The sequence below is a fragment of the Pteropus vampyrus genome, unplaced genomic scaffold (assembly GCF_000151845.1).
Source record: "Pteropus vampyrus isolate Shadow unplaced genomic scaffold, Pvam_2.0 Scaffold387, whole genome shotgun sequence".
NCBI lineage: Eukaryota > Metazoa > Chordata > Mammalia > Chiroptera > Pteropodidae > Pteropus > Pteropus vampyrus.
Window position 1 is genome coordinate 1110276 of NW_011889168.1, and position 23864 is coordinate 1134139.

Sequence of the window (23864 nt, forward strand, 5' to 3'; positions counted from 1 at the left end):
TTCTGCTCACTCCACACTGGTGACTCCCGGGGACCCCACCCCAACTCCTGCATCACAGGAGGCTCTTTCACCAGCAAAACTCTGGCTCTGGCTTACAATGACAGAGGCAGTTTCAGTGGCAGGCAGCTAACCCCAACCTACCCTGCAGTCTTTCTTGGACAACTAGCAGGGGACTGCAGGCCCAGGGGGCAGTACCTGGCCTCCATGTACACTGAAACATTTGCAGAATGAGCCCAGGCTCAGCACTGAGGTCAAATCTGAACCTGCATTAACCTGGTGAACACCACTTGCCCCACCCTGGGACTCCCTGAGATGCTGCATCACCCAACTCACCTATCGCCAGAGGCTCTTTCAGCGACTAAGCCTTATGGGAAGCTGGGTGGAGGTGGCAGCGGAGCTTAAGGTACCTGGGTATTTTGCTGAGCTGCCCCAGGCCCCGTACTGGTGGTAGCCAGCCTTGGTTCGCAGCAGAGCCTCTCCCATGGCCTCCGGGCCCAGCCCTAGGCAGCAACCTAACAAGGATCGCTCTGTAGCTCCTACCAGGTAGCCCTATACCAGTCACAGCAGCAGCTGAACTTGGCCTGCAAGGGAGCCCCTCCCAAGAGGCCCCAGAACCAACACACTCGGTGGCTAGCTTGAGACCACAGCAAAGCACCACCCTATTACTCTAAAAAGTAGCACAACCAAAGGGTGGTCTCAGCAGGCACCAGAGCCCTCTGAGGTGAATCCTGCTCAGTCAGCCCCCGCAGAGCAGTTCATAGGCTGTGGATGAGGCTAGTACTCACAGCCAATCAGCCTAAGAGTCAGTCCCACTCGCTGACATGCCAACAGCAATCAAAACTCAACTATAACAGGAAGGCACACATAACCCACACAAGGGACAATTCTGGAGCACCCAGGTCCAGTGATCAGGGAAACTGCGTCACTGGGCCTCACAGATACCTACTACATAAGGTCATCCAGCCAAGGCTGGGAGATGTTGTAGATGTACCTAAAACATGAAACAAACACAAATAGGCAGCCACAATGAGGAGATTAAAAAAAAAGCATGTATCTGATGAAAGAACAGAAAAAAATTCCAGGAAAAAAAAAAATAAACAAAATGGATGCAAGCAATCTAATAGATACAGAGTTCAAAACACTGGTTATAAGGACGCTCAAGAAACTTAGTGAGAACATCAACAAAGAGATAGTAAACACAAAAAAGAGCTTAGAAACCATAAAAAGAACCAGTCAGAAATGAAGGATACAATAACTGAAATAAAGAATACACTAGAAGGAAACAACAGTAGATAAGATGAAGTAGTGGACTGAATCAGAGATTTGGAAGACAAGGTAACAGAAAACACCCAATCAAAACAGCAAACAGAAAAAAGAATTTTTAAAAATGAAGATAGTTTAAGGGACCTCTGGGACATCATCAAGCTTAACAACATTCGCAATGCTGGTACCAGAAGAAGAGAGGAGAGAGTGGGGGATTAAGAACCTATTTAAAGAAATAATGATGGAAAACTCCCTAACTTGGTAAAGAAAATAGACATACAACCCCAAGAAACTCAGAGAGTCCCAAAAAAGGTGATCCCAAAGATCACCAAAACTCAACATAATTAAAATGCAAAAGGTTAAAGACAAAGAATCATAAAAGAGGCAAGAGAAAAGCAGTTAGTTTCCTACAAGGGATCTCCCATAAGACTGTCAGTTGATTTCTCAACAGAAACTTTTCAGGCCAGAAGGGACTGGCATGAATTATTCAAAGAGATGAAAACCCAGGACCTACCACCAAGATTACTTTACCCACCAAAATTATCATTTAGAATCGGACAGATAAAGAGCTTCCCAAACAAGAACAAGCTAGAGTTCATTATCGCCAAGCCAATATTACAGGAAATGTTGGATAGACTTCTTTAAGAAGAAGAAAAAACTTGTATCAAAAGTCTAAATAAAGACTGGCAATAATACATACCTATCAACAAGTACTTCAAATGAAAAAGAATTAAATGCTCCAGTCAAAAGATAGGATAGCTGAATGGATAAGAAAACAAGACTCTTACACTGGCTGCCTACAAGAGACTCACTTCAGATTAAAAGACACACACAAACTAAAAGTAATGGGATAGAAAAAGATATTTCATGATGGATCTTGAGGGTAGTGTGCTGAGTGGAGTAAGTCAGATAGAGGAAGACAAATGCCACATGATTTCACTTATATGTGGAACCGAAGGAACAAATAAATGAACAAACAAAACAAACAAATTCATAGATACAGAGAACACTTTGAGGGCTACCATATGGGAGGGGGGTTGGGAGGTTGCTGAAAATCGGGGAAGGGATTAAGAAGTACAAATTGGTAGTTATAAAATCGTCATAGAGATAGTAAGTATAGCATAAGGAATATAGTCAATAATATTGTAATAACTATGTATGGTATCAGAGGGGCACTAGATTTATTGGGGTGATCACAGTTATATAGCTGTATAATTACTATGTTGTACACCTGAAACTAATATAATATTGTATGCCAACTATAAAAATAAAAAAAGAAACAAACTGCACAAAAACCAACTCCCAGATACAGAGAACAAACTGGTGATTGCCAGAGGAGAGGGGGTTAGGGGAGTGGGTGAAAAAGGTAAAGTGATAAAGAAGCACAAATTAGTAGTTAAAAAACAGTCACGGGGATGTAGATTACAGCATAGGGAAAACAGTCAATATTATTGTGTGTCATGACTAGAGTAATTGGGGGGATTACTTCATAAATTATATAAATGTCTAGCCATTGTACTATATATCTGATATTAATATAAAATAGAAAAATATAAAATGAAAAAGTAAAAAAAGAAATGACATATGACCCAAACAATTCTACTTCTGGGTATTTATCCAAAGAAATCCAAACACTAATTCAAACAAATATATGTACTCCTATGTTCATTGCAGCTTTATTTACAATAGCCAAGATACAGAAGCAACCTAAGTGCTAGGTAAAAATGATGTGGTACATATATACAATGGAATTTTACTTGGCCATAAAAAATAAAATAAATTTTACCATTTTTGAGGATATTATGCTAATGAAATAAGTCAAACAGAGAAAGACAAATACCATATGATCTCACTTATATGTGAAATCTAAAGAACAAAACAGAAACAGATTCATAAGACAGAGAGAACAAACTGGTGATTGCCAAATGGGAGAAGGGTCTGGGGGCTGGGTGAAAAAGGTGAAGGGATTAAGAAGTAGAAATGGCAGTTACAAAATAGTCACAGGGGTGTCAAGTACAGCATAGGGAATATAGTCAATAATATCGTAATAACTATGTATAGTGCCAGGTGGGTACTAGACTAAACGGGGCAATCACTTCGTAAATTAATGTCTAACCACTATGCTGTACACTTGAAACTAATATAATATTGAATGTCTACTGTACCTGAAAACTAAAAACATAAATAAGATTTATAAAATAAAAAAAAAATGACAAGCAGAGCAAACTTTGAGGTCTAATGGCTCAAATAAAATTGGCTTATATGACCTATTGTATGAAAGTATTTTAGTATAAAGATGTCAAATAATCTTTTTTATATTTTATATAGCACTGAGAATGGTGTCTTTTCCCTAAGTCTAGAAATACTTATTATTCATTCCTATTCATTAGCGAACATTTAATGAATATTTTTATGTGCCAGGAACTGTGTTAAGCTCTGTTCCATTATTCTTCTAATCATTTTTTCACTCTGTTGAGAGAAATTAACTAAAACCATTTTCATCCTCTTTTCTTTGCAGCAACTTTTAATTACTTGGTACATTAAATTAAAATAATAAAACTATAAAATTAGAACTGGCCTAGAATATTTTTAAATGTACTACATAAAAGATGATATAATTTTACTGCAAAAAAATTATACTTCAATTAGCTTTTAATTCATGCCACTGAAAACAGTATGCAAATTATTTAATCATTCAAGATTAGACATTTAAAACAAATTGCATACTTACACATCTGTAAAAGCATGGGCATTTCAGGTATTTTCAGAAATTATTATGTATCACTTTAAAAAATATTTATATTGTGACAGTTTTTAAAATATGTAAGATTTATTCAATAGCCAGGAGCTTCTTCAGAAATTCCATCTTATCTTGCATTTGTACTTCATTATAAAAATTTAAATAAGCAAGTTAGTGCTGATTTCTGTTCAGTAATACTTTGAATAGAAAACATATTTTTCTAGGTGGGAAGAACTGGCCCACCCACTGAGCTTTTAAATAATGATCATCATCATAATCATCATAGCCTAGGATATGTTTCATATACATTTTCTCATTTAATCTTTAGTAATCCCATGAGGCAGATAATGCATGAATATAAATAATCAGTTTATGGATGAGAAAACCAAAGCTCAGAGTGGTTAAGTGACATGCCCAAGGTCACACCCTAACAAATGGCAGAAAAAGATCTTTAACCTCGGTTTTCAAGCTAAGAAGTAAATACCTTTACTTACCACAGTTTGCACTGAACTGTATCTCATGGTACTACTGCCACAAGTTACATAAGTGAAAGAGAGTGGGGCATGTTATAGGTAAAACAGAATAGAAATAGGAAGAGCTGCCAGTCATCATGAAAAGGAAAGGAAAATGATGAAGCTGCTTTTCCAAAAGAATAGCCTGTCTCTTCTCTAAGGGCAAATTTCTGGAGAGGGCCCACTTGCCAGCTGCAGCAATTCCTGCTTCAGGGCTAACATCGCTGCACTGCCTGTCCCCCCACCCTCCTTTAGGAGCCTGCATACTCCAGACTGCCACACTCTTATCTTAGCTCCCACACTGCCTTCATGAGAAGGTTCTCAGAAGAGGCCAGGGAAGTTCTTTGTGGTAACAACAAAAGAGTCCTGACCATCCACAGATTGGAAAGAAAAGGCAGGTCTAATACTAAACGAGAAAATTTTAATAACAAGAAATCCAAAGTCACAATTCCATATTAACCATAAAACTAACATGGGCCATTTGAAATCTATAGTTTCACATGAAAGCTCTTAATAACATATTTGTAGGGTCTCTCAACTGTATCCTTTGGGGACTGAAATTTCTAATGGTATTTATGTGATTATAGTCTTCCATGATAAATGGCAGAAACTCCACCAAAAGAAATTTGTTCTGGAATATAAGAGAAATGGGCAGGATGTCGTGTTTTTGGCACACACTGAAGAGTGCCTGAGATCATCAAGGTATATAAATAAAAATAATGCTACAAAATGGAAAAAGCAACAACAAAAGCTCCATATCTGTCCTTTAAATTTTTAAATATTTACCTTTTTAACTGCCTCATAAAGACCACTTGGACAGATATCTAGGCATCAGATGCTCGCTTTTAAGTACTACCTTATCTTCATTTTTACATCTTCCTTTTTAAGTCCCAGCTATCTGATTATACTCTGCAAGCTGTAACTTTATAACATTTTCCTGTGGTTTAGATCAAAATGATGATATGTCCATTTATGTTTAATGCGTTTTCATTTCATTCAGTTGAGACTTGCTTTAGATCTTTGCTCATATCACTAAATTCAGCTTTTAAGGAATTCACCTTCCAAAATTAAGACTCCAACCTCTTACTTCTATCTTAAAATATTCTTAGTTCATTTTGGTAGTGTTGCAGACTAAAGGGTACATCCAAGTCTAGAGCCCCCAAATGTTAGCATGTTAGGTGCTCTAATGTCCTCTTGATTACTGTCTTCCTATCTGGTTTTCCTTATACACTCTTTGTTCTTCTACTAAATACCTCCCAACTCCTCACCTCACCACTTTCTCAGTTCTTCATCTCATGCTGTTTCTTTTGACTAATGTGCATTCCTCTTCCATCTTTATTTGGAGCAACTTTTGAGGTACCACTCAAATGCTTTCTTATTTAGTGGATACTGGTATTTCCTCCTTTGATCCCTCAAAGGATCTGGTACTGTTTCTGATGCCTGCATTATGTTATGGGCATTGTCTACCACTTTTCCTTTCTTTTTTTCCCTCTTCTCTCTGTCCTTTCCTTCCTTCCTTTCTTCGGCAAATATTTATCAAGCAGCCACCATGCACCTATCTTCATAGATCAATGATGTACCTCCACTCTTAAATTCTCCACTCCATTCAGTGACAATTTCCTCCCCAAGGTCCACCTTCTGGGGTTGCCAGATTTAGGATACTGAAATATAGGATGCCTAGTTAAATTTGAATTCCAAATAAACAATGAATAATTTTTAGTATAAGTGTGTTCCATGCAATATTTGGGATACAGTTATACTAAAAACTTTTTCATTGCTTATCTGAAATTCAAATTTAACTGGGCATCTTGTATTTCATCTCACAATCCTACCACCACCCCTCCTCCACTTTATGGAATGTAGTACTTAAATATGGTATATGCCCACTATGAATGACATATGAGTGACTGACTTCTATTTTATGACTACATTTGCTTAAGATAGATTATCTTACAGTACGAAAAAAATAAAAATAAGAAATACTATCCTGTTGAGGGCTGAAGCAACTCACTAGTGGAAATCAGTGTTCTTAACTAAGGATACACTAAGAACCAAGTGGAAACCAGTTCTTGGCCTCACACCTATAGAAACAGAAATCTTGGGGTGGGCCAGAAGATGATTACTCTCAACTGAGAACAACTGGTACAGACCTTACCAGAAAATCATGACATGTTTCTAATCATTATCCTTTTTTTAGCATAGATTAGTTTGGACTTGGTTGTATTTGACAATTATTCTGTTAGACAACTGGAGGTAAAACTACTGTGATTAACCTCTGGCATTCTTGGCTTAATGAAACGTTTTAACTACATTCCAACAGAACAACAAATTCTATAAATATAACACATTTAACCAAAAAGAGAGTGATGTCCTGGCAAGAAATGAAAGCAAGCCTTGAAGTATGACAGTGACTTGACTTTTAACACACACATACATCTCTGCCAACAAGGATTCATGAACGTTAAAAATATGTTGTTCTGATTAGAAGCTGCATGTAACTGAATGTCTATTTTTGGCACCATGCTAAGGGATGCCTCTTTGTTTCTGGTTTATTCCAAAGTTCTCCCTCCCCCCTCCAAAAAAAATACATGATAGGAGAAGCAACTTAAAAAGAGGCTAATTCATCCAGGTGCACTAATTTCTGAATGGTCAGTGCCACAAAAAAACAGGTGCATCTGATCTCTGAGTTCATTTGATAAATATCTAAATCCTGTGGAAGTGACAGGAATATCATCGATGAGTGTGTGACACCTAAATGAGCAACAGGCACAGGAAAATCAGGCCCAGACCTCTCAAGATATAACTGAAAGGAACAGTTCCTACTTGTCTCTCTGAGGTCTAAGTCACTGATTTATTAAGCTTGTTTTCTTTTTCCCAATCATTTAATTTAGGAGAGCTTGAAGAAGGCATTTAAATGATTTTCCAAGGTATTCTGTCCCCCCTCCAAAAAAAACCTTTCTTAACAAAAATTATCATATTAAATATTTCAAGAGAGACTGGTTTCTCACTAAACAAAGCTTGATGATAGAGTGGTTACCTGTGTTTACTTTCCACAGGACTTACTAAAACCAGGTTATCTCCACTCTGCTGACAAATAGTCTTGTTACATATCATGATTACTGTGTATTCTGTACAGATCCCCTGAGCTGTGTCTTCACTCAGGGAAATGTCTTGATCAGAATGAGCCAATCAGAAATTCTGAAATTTTCAAAAGACTTTAGAATTGTCTTTTACTTGGGTTTTCTTCCTGAGTCTTTATGAATAATATCCCCCACTACTTACATAAAAATTATTTTCAAATAAATCATTACGACTATCTTCCATTTGCCTTTCCAAGATTCTCATAGAAGTTGCATTTCATTTCTCTTCTTGGACAGTTTATGGAATGTAGTACTTAAATATGGTATATGCCCACTATGAATGACATATGAATGACTGACTTAACAAAAATTATCATATTAAATATTTCAAGAGAGACTAAACAAAGAACACAAAGACTAATGCTAGAACACAAAGACTAATGAGGACAGCTCATATTGCCTCCTCAAACCAATCCTCACTTTTTCCCTCCACTGGCAAAACCAAGCACAGACACAAAATTGAATCACCTCCACCTCAACAGCAGCTGTCTTCCAACAATGTAAAATAAGCCTGATCTAGACACCTCCAATTCCCAGTCCACATCTATAGTCTTGACTTTTTTCCTGAAAACACATACCAAGATTCCACCTGCCAGGTGGGCATCACTACACAGATGTCCCAACACACCTTCAAAGGCCTCATGACCCAAACAAACACATTTCGGCTCCATCTCCGATGCTGCTCCTTGCTCCATGCTCCTGGGCTTTATTAACACATCACCATCCTCTCAACCACAGAGTAAGCTCCCAGGCAATCGGTTAAGATTCAGATGGAGCAAATTACCTCTCTGAGCCTGTTTTCTTTCCTATAAAAGCTAATGGTAGTTGTTGGGGAATTAGACAAGATAATGACAAAGTAGGCACTTTATCATTAGATATTCCCCTTCTTCACTCTCTATATTTAATAGCTGGTCAAGGCCTATCAACTCTGCCAATCGAATGTCTCTAAAATCTTTCCCTTATTTTTTATTCTTGCCATCATTGTCCTGATTTGGACACTCAGCATTTCTAACCTGAACAATTGCAAACCTCTTGGACTAGTCACCTGGCTCCCTTTCTTCTCTAACCTGCTTGCCTATAAGACATAGGAGTATGACATATTTTATTCCTTTTGTCCATTTTCTCAAAACCCAGCACAGTGCATGGCACAGAATATGCATTCAAAAAACACTTCTTTGCAATGCTGCCTGGCTCCAAATTCATCATCCAGACACAATGAAGCCATGCTCTAAGAAAAACCTCAATCTCATGAGCATTGAAGGAAGTCCTTTGCATACTGACTCATCACAACCTTATTCTCAGAGGACTACAGTCCCAAAATTCCTCTGTTTATCCCCCTGGAACCCATTGTAGTATATCAATATGGAACCACTGGGTCCAGATAAGTAGTCAGTAAGCAAAAAGTTTATTCAACATAGACAGAAAATCATAAGATGTGTTAAATAACAATAAGTAGATAGTAAGTAGAACATGTATATGTTAAACATAGGAAGAAAGGGATGGAAGGACCAAGAGATAACTAATTTTCAGTATGCATTAAATATACATGAGGCACCTGGGCTATAAATATTCATGACATACTCATCTACAAAAGGTAGTAAATATTCATGAGTACTCAATATTCATGGGGCCTTAATTTGGCCAACCATTCATTGGTGACACCTATTCTGGCCCCATTTGTCCTTTGCCCAAAAAACACAAACAAAACCCATGACTATTTAGCAGGCTTACTGGTGAGCTACAGCTGTGACTAGGCCCAACCGTCCCTGCATCTCTCTAATAGAGTATGTACCATTAGCCCAAGGTCCCTTCTGTCTGTGGTCCTTGAATTTCAACTCTGGTTTCTAAACCACACTATTAGCAGGAATGGCTAATGCAGCAGAAAAAGAGAGGCAAGACTATTGCCTACCCCAGGATTCAGGTACGGTGGTCCTTCCACCCACTTCTACCCTGTCCTAAGTGAGTGAACCTACACTATCTCCTTCCCATTGCTTCTCGCTATGTATTTTAAATTGTTTTAATGTATTGTGTGATTCATACATTTTTAATCTGGTCCATGAGGCTTCTGTTCTGTGGTCTTAGGGAAAGTCTCCATGCATGCATCTTGGAGGCCACCAAGGTAATGTCCCAAACAACACTGTGGCTGCTGCATAGAAAACATTATAGGAAGAGCAAAAATGGAAGCAGAGAGACCTATTAAGCAGCTATTCCATTCCTCTAAGTCAAGAAATGAGGGTAGCTTGTGTTAGGATGGTAGAAAAGGAGGGAGACATGGACAGATTCAGGATATGTTTTGCTAGGAGAATGAAAAACAAGGGCAGTGGATATGAACAAATAGAGGAAGGAAAAGGAGTAGAGACTATAGTCAAAGAAGGCAATTTCAGAGCCTAAAATACTGGAGATGGCAATACTCCAAAAGACAAAGAGACAACAATGTACCCAAGAATCACAGCTCGTCAGAGATCAAAGGGGCCTTGGAAGGTCATCTACACCAAACACCAAACACACACACGACTCCCCTCCTACACTTCTACTAAGCTGTCTGTGAAAAATAACCCTTGACCTGCCCCCAGGGTCATCCATCTATACCAATGACCAAACAAATATATGACTCCCCTCTCCTCCACCCCTCCACCCAACCCTGACCACACTCATACACAGCCATCCACTACAACTTCTGGTGGCTCTTTTCCAGAAAATTATTCCTCTTTCTGACCCAAATTCTGACCTCCTAGGTCCTACCCTTGAGGATACAGAAAACTAGGTCACTCCTTCTCCAAAGAACATATCTTTGGATTCCTGAAGACATTTATCAGGCATACCCAAGTCTTCTATTTTCATTATTTTGCCTTATACATGACAAATTATCAGTCCTTTCACCATAATGGTTGCTATCCCTTGAAGGCATACAGAACTCAGCATCATACCAAATGAAGGACTCATAATACAAACAAAAGAAATCAGTCATCTCCCTTGATCTCTTCCTGCTTCTAATAATACAACCTAGGATTAGTCTCTCTGGTGGCCTCATCACAGAGTTAACACTTGCCCAGCTAAGTGGAGTATGGATAAAGATGACTGGCATATGTGAGGTGAAGAAACAATGATCTTCTGTTTGAAGTACCATCAAATTCTGTAGTTAACAGGTATGAGGATGAGGCGAGGGTGGTTGAAGCAAATGGCAGTGAACTCAAGAAGGAAAAGAGAACACCAATCTGGAATTGGCAGTAGAACAGTCTTCTCTCTTTCCCTGAGGGTGTTATGAAGGAAGTGATGTGGTTATAGCAAAAAAAAAAAAAAAAAAACAGTTTGAAGAAAAACGTCAGAAATGGGAGAGTTTGCTCATACTACAGCAGCACCTGAAAGGATACAAGTATGTCATAGAAGAGTGAAAGAAATGGCCAATATTGAGGAGGGTGCAAAGGGGGTTAGAAAGCTGATAAGTCACTATAAAACACTATAAGCTAAGAGCATATTTATGTTCACTACTGCCAATAAGTTAGATACCTAAGCAGTAGCATGAGGTCTTTTTAAAAAGCTAGAGTGTCTATGGCCATACCACCCTGAACAAGCCTGATCCCATCTGATCTCGGAAGCTAAGCAGGGTCGGGCCTGGTTAGTACTTGGATGGGAGACCATTTAGGAAGACTAGGTGCTATAGGCATTAAAAAATAAAAAAATAAGGGATTGTAAGCTGGCAAGGTCCTTGAAATCTGTGAGGTCAACCAAGGGTCGCCTCATCTAAAAAATTTTTAAGTTAATTAATTAATTGATTGATTGATTAAAAAGCTAGAGCAAGACAGAATATAAAGGCAAAAATTAAAAGTGGAAGAATAGTAACTCTATTTTAAATAGATACCTTGACGCAGTCCACTATTTTTCACCACTGGTTCAGTTACTTGAATTGTGTCATCTTCAAGGTAGAAGAAGATTTTATAGAATCTTATTCTATACTTTTCTTGACTTTTATCAGGTACTTCATCTTCTACATAAGCATCAAAAGACAATACCTGTTGGAATCATAATTGGAAACTAAGAAATGATTTAAAAAATAAGCAAACTTAAAATCAATAAAGCCTATATACTTTTTGTTACTGTAAAAAAAAGTTGAGATTTTTGCAAGACATTCTACACATCAGCTATGAGAATGGATATACAATTTAGCTTTCAGTATATCAAGATTATTTTATATTTTCATCACCGTCTGATTAGAATGAAGAAATGATATTCAAGCAATAAATCCATCATTCAGCTCTACCATAAACTAAACTAGCATCTGTCTTTGGAATTTTGCAGCGGGATATTATATGTTTGCGTTACAAACAAAATAATATTCTTTCTCACAAGAAGAATGTAAGTTTTGTCACTTTTACCCATTAAAAATAACACCATGCAGACCCGAAATTCTTCCAGTGCTCCAAAGATCCCCACCTTATATTTCTTCAAGAACCTCAAAGAGCTCAGCTCAATGCCAGACCCCGTCTCACATTGTGTTTGTGTTGGGGTGGGGAAGGCTGGGGGGAGGCAAGGAGGTGCTCAGATAAGAGAGGTGGATTCTAAAGTAGTTATAGTAAAACTCAGATAGTCAAAAATACCCTTGAAAACTCCTTAACACCACTTTGTAAAATTGTACCTCACTGTAAGTACAACACAGCCCATTTTCTCCCATGTTGAAACAGAGGCCTGACTCCCTCTTCAGTTGAAGATCAGTTGAAACAAGTTCCTTAGGTTTAGGTGCTATATTGTATGAAAAAAAAAAACGTATCTTTAAACAATGGAATTACTTTCAACATGGCAACATGCTCACACACTGAGAATGACATCATAATTGAGAAAAACTAAGGGAACAGTAGATTTAGGTTGCCATTTCAAGCCTGACTGGGGCACAGGCTCCCCAAGAGCTCCATTTTAATATTCCCTTTGTTCTCATTTTTTTAAATCATAATTAAAGTTGCAAAATTTAATTGTGAATAGACATAAGACTAGGGTCATTCAACATGGACAGTATGATACATATGAGTGAGTCTGTTAAATAAAATTTACCCTCTAAGTGTAGTCAGTTACCTGAATTAGGAATATATGCTCTGGTAGTGTTTAGCAAATTTCTATTGGAAGCCCATACTTCAGAAAGGGCTGACAAAATGCCCTTTCTGAAGTTTATCTCTGATCAACGCAAGAAGCCTTGTTAATTACCATAAAAGATGGTAGAAATAAGTTTTAGTTAGTAAAATGATTGTATTCAAAATTAATGGATCAGTTGTAAATATTGACAGTCAGTGTCTTTACTGGATCAGGTTCTAAGAATCTAGTAAGTCCAGAGGTCTATATCCTTCAAAACAGCACCTTTGGCTTCATTCTGAAATGGTCCTATGTTCAGCTGCTTTCTTCGGGAATTTATCTAGTCTGATTTAGCTAGATAAAACGTTGCCACATTTGTGTTGAGTGAACATTTCTGGTAAGATGCTGTTAGATAGATACAGGGTTTTCTTCTGGAGTGATGAAAATGTCTAGGGAACTGGATTGAGGCGATGGTTGTACAACATTATGAATATATCGGATGCCACTAAATTGCAAACTTTAAAATGGCTGATTAATTTACATTGTGTAAATTTTACCTCAGTTTTAAAAAAGATAATTGGACACCAAACTGTATTGGACACATTAAAATTGTGAATTTTATGTTATATGAATTATATCCCAATAAGAAAGCAGTGCGTAAAAAGATGTTGCTGGAACACCTAAAAGGACAACAGAGCTGGGGTTTTATCAAGTTTTCAGTAAAGGTAGTGAGGGGGAGCAGAATATGCCACCCCAGAATGTGCCACTTTGGCATATGGATTATTTCAAGCTGAAGACAATCAGGGCCCAGCAGACTCAAGAAAAACTTTTTATCTTCCCCTTAACTGATTAAAAGGATTTAGATTAGGGCCCCATACCAGGAAGAGAGCTATTACTAGAGAAAGTTTTTATATCAGAAAGACTTATCTGCATGGCATGGCAAATATTTGTTTAACAAACATTTGTTCTTCACATCTTCCCGTGAATTATCCTCCCCCTTTGAAGCCCCAGAAACCTACCCCTTTCTCTACCCCTTTAGCTCAGGATGCTATATAAGCCTCAATTACCTGACTGCCACGGAGTCTAATATTTTTATGGGGCTCTCATATGTACAAAATTTGTTTTTCTCATGTTAATCTGTCTTATGTCAATTTAATTATTAGACCAGCAAAAGAACCTAAAAAGGTAGAAGAGGAAAGTTTTCCACTCCTACAATAGTATTCAACCTGAAACTTCTTTTCTTTGTAATCAGGTAGGAAAGTGTAGAGAGATCATTCAGAGCTCTCACCTATCCCTACGTATTAAATGTTATTGATATATATTTGTAAATGACCAAACTGGCATAGATCAGTTGATAACACTGTCATGTATGTAACCATTAAACATTTATCAATCCAGTGATGCATTAAAAGAGAATAAAGGATGCTAAATGAAAATAAAGAGAGAAAAAAGACATTATTTGAAGCTGGACTTCAATATTTCTAGAAGAGGGATATACTGATATTTCATGTTCTGGTTTCTTGAGAATACAGGGCTATAGAACTCCACCATGAAAGTGAAAGGGAGCAGAATTTGTCACCCCAAAATATGCCTATTTGGCATAAGAATTATTTTAGACTAGTTATTTTTAAGAAACTGCAGACACAGGAGAAGCTCTGAAAATTGAGTAAGTTACCTTTTTGCAAGAGACATTTACATTTGTAAGGGAAATCTCCATTTGGAAGGGTATCCTCCTCTCTGTACCAGGAAGAGAAAGATGGCTCTAAATCTCTAGAAACTCTTATCAATCGAGAAGGCAAGGACTTAAATCTGTATTAACAACCATACCCCTTTTTACTGTCCCCTTCCTAATAACCTCCCATAACTAGCCTTCCCCTGCCTACCACATCTTATGTCTTTAGTTAGAGATGATATTTAAAGTGGTGGTTTGCACCAATCCAGGGAATTACTCAGTTTTCCTGGGTCTCTCCCATGTATACAGGAGGAATACATGTTATTAAACTTGTTCGTTTTTCCCATTAATCTGTTTTTTATTACAGGGATATCTCACCCAAGAACCTAGAAAGGCAGAAGGAAAATCATCTCCCCCCAAGACAAAAGGTAGAGAACAAATCGTTGTGGTAGAAATGGAAAGATAGAAAAGGATGAGGGAGAGGGAATTGTAAAATGTAGCAAAGTAGAATGCAAGGCAAGAGACACCAAATAGATTAAAAGTGATCTCACAAAGATAAAAGACCCAATTGCAATGGTACTTGATATACCAGAGAACCCAGCTCTGATCTGAAATAAAACTTGCTAGAAATGAAAATTTATAGAAACATAATTATGATACAAGTTTTCATTATAATTTATGATATCAAGCAGAAACTAGATAAAATAAGGTCCTAAAGGATATAATTGACTGTAATCTTCTTAAAAATGGAATGTAAATGTCATTTGGCAGGGCATGTGATCTTTAGTCCCCCCACAGACCTCTGTAAGCTCTACTGCCTTATATTAGGTTACCTGCCTGATCCTTGAGGCATTTGGATTTGATGATAGCCTAGAGGGCATAAAATCTGAAATGAATTAGCTTTAAATAATAGATACATGATATTTCCTCATTATAAAGGGAAATTTTTAATGTTACTATTTCTGAAATCAGAATGTTCTTACAATTAATGCCAAAAGAAACTCAAAGCAGTCAGGAGTGGGTTTTAACAAGCACATACTTTAACTTGATGTAAGGTGTAAATTTAGCCTTGTGAGGAAGGAGTAAATTTTATTTTCATGTCAATTGTGTTATTAGCTTTGCACTGCATATCCCAAATAGCTGGATTTTAACATCAATTTAGATTCATAATTTTCACTTAAAATGTTTCGAAATGACTATTGTCCGATGAAGCACTGGCACAAAAAAATAATTGTGTGAAGACTGTCCATCGTAAGCTAGGCGATGCAAAAGCCTAATCTCTCAGAATAAATCACAGACTCTTTAGAGATGATAAGGTTGGTGTGACCAATGCAAAAAGACTCAGGAACCAAACATCTAAGAGTCAAAACTTACAGTTGAATTTCTAGAGAAGAGTTAGGAGAGAGAGATAAAACACCAGTAATGTTCGATAAGGCTCAACATTTTATGAAAAGATCAGCATCACGAATCTAAGTTTAAAATATTTAGGTTGTATTTGATGAAAAAGGCTCAGACTTAAATTATGAGGCACTAAAGAAGAAGAAGGTATATAACAGTAAGGATAAATGCATGCCTTTATAAATTAGTAAATAATAAAAATTTATATACATTTAATGTATTGTTTATTCTTCCTGAAAAGCTATTATTAAATCAATGGTTTCTCTTGTAATTATAGAGTCTTAGAATTAAGGAAATAAGCCACAATAAATTTTGTATTGCATATACAGAATGGCTCCTTTATACATGTCAATGGCATATTTATAGAAATTTATCATATATGATGGGGAGCAGAATATGAAACCCCAAAATATGCTTCTTTGGCATAAGAACTATCTTGAGCTGATTATTTTTATAAAACTGAAGATACAGAAGAAGCTTTGAAATTCATCTAAAGGTTGCCCTCTTGTAAAAGACATTTATATTTATAAGGGAAATCTCTATTTGTAAGGGTGTCTCCCTCTCTGTACCAGGAAAAGGAGGATGACTGAATCTCTAGAAACCTATCAATGGAGAATGCAGATATTTGGGATATGCAGTGCAAAGCCAATAACTCGAGTTTACTGTGCTTTGCCTGATAACCTCCCGTAGCTGGCCTCTCAGAAGCCCCAACTCTACATCTTCTTTTGTCCTTAGCTAAAAATGGTATTTAAGGTCATGGCTTGGGCCATTTCTGGGAGTTATTCAGTTTTCTTGGGTATCTCCCATGTATAAAGGAGGTGTACATTGTTATTAAACTTCTGTTTTTCTTCTGTAATCTGTCCTTTATTACAGAGGGCAACCAAGCCAAGAATCTAAAACAGCACAGGGAAAAGTATATTTCCTCTCCTACATAGGCTAACTTTAAAAATCCTAATTTAAAATAGAGAAATTATTCAAATTATAGTCATTGATCACAAAGTAATACAACTAGAAATGTATCATGTAACTATAAACAAAAACTGTCACTCCTAATAATTGTGAATCCCAAGAAGAAATATATCAAAATGGAATTCTCTAGCTAACTGGTCCCAAATTCATAACCAGAGTTTAGCAGCCATTTCTGATAGAAGCTTCTCATGTACTCTGCATTTCAGGAAAAGTCACAGAGTGAGCTTTCAGCCCCCTGTACTATGTTCCTGCCTGTTCATACCCTCTGAGTCAACCACTGCAAAGAAGTTCTTTGGTTTCATCTTTTAGCCAATGGACTGAGACCTGCCTTGTCCAATCAGAACTGCATAAAACAGAGCAAATTGGGAACTTGGGCGGGAACTTTCTTTGTAAAAGACAGCCTCCCTTTGCCTCTGTGGAACACAATTTGTGTCTCCCAGGCTGCAGCTCTTTCTGCTCAAACAAAGGATTTTTTAAAATTCTTTATTACAGTCTAAAATTAATTTTGGTTTACATAATTACTGTGGTGAAAATAAATTTAAAATACAAAAAGTAAATATAGAAACTAATAAAATTTAAAGATGTACAAGCCTATAAGACACAAGCATATCTATAATTTTGGGTAAATTACTGGATTTAGATTATTATATAAGAGAATTTAGAGTTAAAGAGAATTAACTTAGTTAAATGTGCTAATTCAGCAATTCTCAGCCTAGGCTTCAAATTGGGAACTTAAAAAGACCAGAGCCAAACCTAAATAAATTATATCAGAATCTTGAAGTGGGTGAGAGTGGCATTAGTATTTTTTAAAAGCTCCCCTAGTAATTCTGAAATGCAGTCAGAGTTTTGAACTGAATAAAAATTTTCGAAAGCTCAAAAATTTGTCATAAGGAAAACAAACAGAAAGCAAAAAGGGTAAAAGCACAAACAGATGAATTTGAAAGGAGAAAAACTACAATAAATAAATCTAAGACTTTTTAAATAAATAAAATAGATAAGATTCTAGCAATGATCAAAAAATATAAAATCAGAAATAAAACAGCGTATGACAGATGTAATAAATTATAAATTATAATAATTTATTTATAAATTATTATAAATTATTTAAACTTTTATAAAAATAAAATTTTAAACCACAATTTAAAAAGTTATTTTCTGTAAGAATTGTGAACTATCAAAACACAATGCATAAAGAACCAAGATATGAAAAAATTACCAAAAAAATTGCCCCAACAAAGACTCTAACCAAGATAACTAATATATTTTCTCAAACTGTCAAGGAAAAGAAAATTACCATGCTATATAACTCTCCTAGGATACCAAAACTGATGGAAAGCCACAAAGGTGAATTCCAATGCCTGATAAGCATACCATAAAAAAGTAAACCATGGAGCAATAATTCTCACCCTTGATGCACATTACAACCACCTGTAGAGCTTTTTAAACTCCTGATATTTGGGACACGGACACACACACACACACACACACACAATGAAATCAGAATCTCTCAGAATGGGCCTAAGTATCTATGATTTTTAAGGCCCCCCAGATGATTACAATGTACAAGCCAAGGTTGAGAACTACTGTTCCAGAGCATTTTCACTACTTAGGATTTACAGATCAAATATCGTAACTAAAATACAAGCAAACAGAATTCAATAGTCAGTAACAGGTATAAGCTAACAACATTCACAAAAAGCAGAATTTTCCTCACAGATGCATGTATGTTTCTAAATTAAGAAATAAAGGTAAACATGTAATAATTCATACTGCTTCCTACCACATAAATTTTTAAATATGAGTAAATCCTTAACAAGATTAAAAAGCATCTGCTTTAAAATTAAAACCACAATAAGATATCACCTCACACCTGTCAGAATGGCTATCATCAATAAATAAAAAAAACAGCAAGTGTTGGCGAGGATGTGGAAAAAAGGGAACCCTCATACATTGTTGGTGGGATTGCAAATTGGTACAGCCACTATGGAAAACAGTATGGAGGTTTCTCAAAAAATTAAAAATGGATATACCTTTTGACCTAGCAATTGCACTTATGGGTATTTATCCAAAGAAAACCAAAACAATAATTCATAAAGATCTATGCACCCCAATATTCATGGCAGCACAATTTACAATAGCCAAGATATGGAAGCAACCTAAATGTCCATCAAGAGACAACTGGCTAAAGAAATTATGGTTCGTATATACAATGGAATATTACTCAACCATTAAAAAAATGAAATCCTACCATTTGCAATGACATGGATGGACTTAGAGGTTATTATGCTGAGTGAAATAAGTCAGACAGAGAATGATAAATACCGTATGATTTCACTTATATGTGGAATCTAAGGAACAAAAAGAACAAACTAATCAAAAATAGACTCACAAATATAGACGACAATCTGGTGATGACCAGAGGGGAGAGGAGTTGGGAGCTTGGGAGAATGGGGTGAAGGGTTAAAGAAGTACAAATTAGTAGTTAATAGATGGTCCCGGGGTTGGGGAGCACGGCATAGGGAATGCAGTTAGCATTAATACGATGGCTAAGTGGAGGGCCAGGGAAGGGTGGCAGCAATTGGGGGAATCGTTTTATGAACTATACAGATGTCTAACCAATGTACTGTATACTTGAAACTCATTTAAATAAATAAATTTATTTTTTAAAAAAGCATCTGCTTTAAAACAATAGCCTAAATATCCATCAGTATACTTAATTAAACTATATGTCTACTACAACGAGAAACATAATAAAAATGCCCCTACGAACATCATTATTTAATATTGTTTCTAAGGACAATGTTTTTCTGGACAATGTAAGAAGGTATGAAGTAAAAATATTAGAAAGAGACAAAAGTATCATTATAGGCAGATAAAATAATGGCATAGGCAAAGGCTGAAAAACTAAGAATAAATAAAATATTTCTGCACAACAACAACTAAATCAAAATATTCTTATGTACTATCGATAACCAGCTGAAAATACAGTGAAAGGAAAAATTATGTTCACAATAGAATTAAAAAATTACTTAACACTTAAAATTAGTTTTAATTAAAACTCTGTGACCCTGATAAAACTCTAAAAATATTTACTAGAAGATATAGAAGAACTTGACTACTAGGATAGGTGAAGTATGTTCTGGATAACCAAAATAAATATCCACATTTCAAGTGGATATTTCATTGGCATGTTAGAGGGACTAAAAAAATAATTCTAAGTCCACCTGATAAAATAAACATGCCAGCCTATTAAAGATAATTATGAAAATTAAGGGTAATATAGGAGACCTAACTCTCCCAGATTTTATAGCTTACTATAATGGTTCAATTGTTAAATAGTGCTACATCAGCAGAGGCTGACCTTGGCCTGCACAGAGTCCCTCCCAAGAGGCCACAGAACCAATACAGCCAGAGGCTGGCATCAGACCACAACAGAACACCACCTAACTAGCTCCACAAGCAACACACCCAAAAGGTGGTCTCAACAGGTACATGAGCCTGCTAGGGCCAATCCCACTATGTGGGACCAGCCCCCACACAGCAGCTCAAGTCATACCCTGTGGGCGTGGCCAATCCTCACAACCAGGTGGCCCAAGAGTCAATCCCACTCACGGACATGCCAACAGCAATCAAAGCTCAACTATAACAGGAAAGCACACATAACCCACACAAGCAACATTCCTGGAGCTCCTGGTACATGTGATCAGAGAGACTAAACCACTGGGCCACATAAGGCACCTGTTACATAAGGCCACCTGGCCAAGACTGGGAACATAACAAATCTACCTAATACATTGAAATGAACACAGAAACACAACTAAAATGAGAAAAAGAAAAGAAATATGATGCAAATGAAACAATAGGATAAAACTCCAGAAAAAAAAAAACTAAATGAAATGGGAGGCAAGCAACCTACCAGATAGAGTTCAAAACACTGGTTATAAGGATGCTCAATGAATTTAGGAGATGAGCTCAGTGAGAACTGCAACAGAGAGATAGTAAGCATAAAAAAAGATGCAGAAAACATAAAAAAAATCAGTGAGAAATGAATAATACAATAACTGAAATGAAGACTACACCAAAAGGAATCAACAGATGTGATGAAGCAGAAGATCAAATCAGCGATTTAGAAGACCAGGTAGCAGAAAACACCCAATCAGAACAGCAAAAAGAAAAAAGAATCAAAAAAAAAAAATAAGGAAAATCTAAGAGACCTCTGGGACAAATATCAAGCACACCAACATATGCATCATAGTGGTACCAAAAAGAGAAGAGAGCAAGGGATTGAGAACCTATTTGAAGAAATAATGACAGCAAACTTCCCTAACCTGATGAAGGAAATAGACATACAAGTCCAGAAGTGCAGAGTCCCAAACAAAAGGAACTCAAATGGGCCCACACAAGCAAGACACATCGTAATTAAAATTCCAAAAGTTAAAGACAAAGAGAGAATCCTAAAAGCAACAAGAGAAAGGCAGGTAGTTACTTTTAAGGGTACTCCCATAAAAATGTCAGCTAATTTCTCATCAGAAACATTGCTCGCCAGAAGGGATTAGCATGAAATATTCACAGTGATGAAAAGTTTGAACCTACAATGAAGACTACTCTACCCAGTAAGCTATCAATTAAAATGGAAGGTGAGATCAAGAGCTTCCCAGAGAAAAGCTAAAGAAATTCATCATGAACAAGCCAATATTATAAGAAATGTTAAAGAGAATTCTTTAAAAAGACAGGGAAAACAAAAATAAATAAATATGACTAATAACACGGCAATAAATATGGACCTATCAATAATCGTGTTAAATGTAAATGGATTAAATGTCCCAAACAAAAGACATAGCATAGCTGAATGGATTAAAAAAAAAAAAGATCCATACATATGCTGTCTACAAGAGACCCACTTCAGAACAAATGACGCATAAAGACTAAAAGTAAAGGAAAGATATTTCATGTAAATGAAAATGAAAAAAAAAGTTGGAGTAGCAATACTTATATAAGACAAAAAAGGCTTTAAAACAAAGGCAGTAATAAGAGACAAAGAAGGGCATTACATAATGATAAAGGGATTAATACAACAAGACAACATAACCCTAGTAAATATATATGCACCCAACATAGGAGCATCTACACATATAAAGCAAATATAGACCTACATAAAGGGAGAGATTGACATTAATACACCCCAGTAGGAAACTTTAACACCCCATTGACCCCAATGGACAGATGTTCCAGACAGAAAATCAACAAGGAAACAGCAGCCTTAAATAACACACTAGACCAGATAGATTTCATGAAACTTTCAGAGTGTTTTACCCCAAAGCAGCAAAATATACAGCAAACATGGAACATTTTCCAAGACAGACCACATGTTAGGCCACAAAATAAGTTTCACTGAATTTAAGAAGACTGAAATCATATCAAGTATCTTCTCCAACCACAATGGTATGAAATTAGAAATCAATTATAAGAAAAAAACTGAAAATTACACAAACACATGAAGGCTAAATAACATGCTACTAAACAGTGAATGGGTTAACAATGAGATCAAGGAAGAAATCAAGATACCTAAAGACAAATAAAAATGAAAACACAATGACCCAAAATCTATGGACATGGCAAAAGCAATCCTAAGAGAGAAATTCATGTTGATACAGGCCTACCTCAAGAAACAACAAAAACCTCAAATAAACAATCTAATCTTAACACTTAAAAGAACTAGAAAAAGAACAGCAAACAAAACCCAAGGTGAATAGAAGAAATGAAATAATAAAGATCAGAGCAGAAGTAAATGAAACATAATCTAGAAAAACAATACAAAAAATCAATGAAACCAAGAGCTGGTTCTTTGAAAGGATAAACAAAATTGATAAACCTTTAGTCTCATCAAGAAAAAAGGAGATAGGCACCAAATAAATAAAATCAGAAATCAGAGACGTAACAGCAAATTCCACAGGAATACAAAGGATTATAAGAAAGTACAAAGAGCAAGTATATGCCAAGAAATTGGACAATCTGGAAGAAATGGATACAGTCCCCGAAATATACAATCTCCCAAGACCGAATCAAGAAGAAACAGAAAATCTGAACTGACCAATTACCACCAACGAAATTGGATCAGTAATCAAAAAACTCCAAAAAAAAAACAACAATCCTAGACTGGATGGCTTCACAGATAAATTCTACCAAACATTCAAATAAGAATTAACATTTTTCTTCTCAAACTATTCCAAAAAATTCAAGAGAAAAGGCTCCCAAGTTCATTTTATGAGGCCACCATTACCCTAATTCCAAAACTAGACAAAGACATTACCAAAAAAATTATAGGTCAATATCCCTGATGCACATAGATGCAAAATTCGTCAACAAAATATTAGCAAACCAAATCCAGCAATACATTAAAAGAATCATCATATACTATGATCAAGTGGAATTTATTCCTGGGATACAAGGTTGGTTCAATATCCACAAATCAATTAATGTGATACACCACATTAACAAAATGAAAGACAAAAGTCATATGATCATATCAATAGATGTAGAAAAAGCATTTGACAAAATTCAGCATCCATTTATGTTAAAAACTCTCAGCAAAGTGGGAACTGAGGGGACATACTTCAAGAAAATAAAGGCCATATACGACAAGCCTACAGCTAACATCATACTCAAAGGGGAAAAGATAAAAGCATTTTCTTTAAGATCAGGACCAAGACAAGGATGTTCACTTTCACCACTTTTATTCACCATAGTATTGGAAGTCCTAGCCACAGCATTCAGACAAGAAAGAGAAATAAAAGGCATCCAAATTGGAAAGGAAGAAGTAAAACTGTCTTTACTTGCAGATGACATGATACTATATAGAGAGAACCCTAAAGATTCCACCAAAAAAACTATTAGAACTAATAAATGAATTCAGTAAAGTAGCAAGACACAAAATTAATATTCAGAAATCAGTGGCATTTTTATACACCAATAATGAACTATCAGAAAGAGAAAGTAAGAAAACAATCTCATTATATCAATTATATCAAATAAAATATAATACCTAGAAATAAATTTAAATAAGGAGATAAAAGACCTGTACTCAGAAAATTATGTCACCGAAGAAAGAAATT

At 36.1% G+C, this 23864-nt stretch overlaps 1 protein-coding gene and 1 non-coding gene across 2 annotated transcripts in view; one reads left to right on the top strand and one right to left on the bottom strand.

The window, feature by feature from the left end:
• The window catches only part of EFHC2 (EF-hand domain containing 2), a 168477-nt gene that overhangs the window by 96113 nt on the left and 48500 nt on the right, over positions 1–23864 (bottom strand). The window contains exon 3 of the mRNA XM_011380026.2: positions 11515–11665. Coding sequence (XP_011378328.2) covers positions 11515–11665 — 151 coding nt within the window. The remainder of the gene's footprint in view (positions 1–11514; positions 11666–23864) is intronic.
• LOC111731604 lies at positions 11201–11319 on the top strand. Its single transcript, XR_002777215.1, has one exon. It is a non-coding gene; the product is annotated as a 5S ribosomal RNA (ribosomal RNA).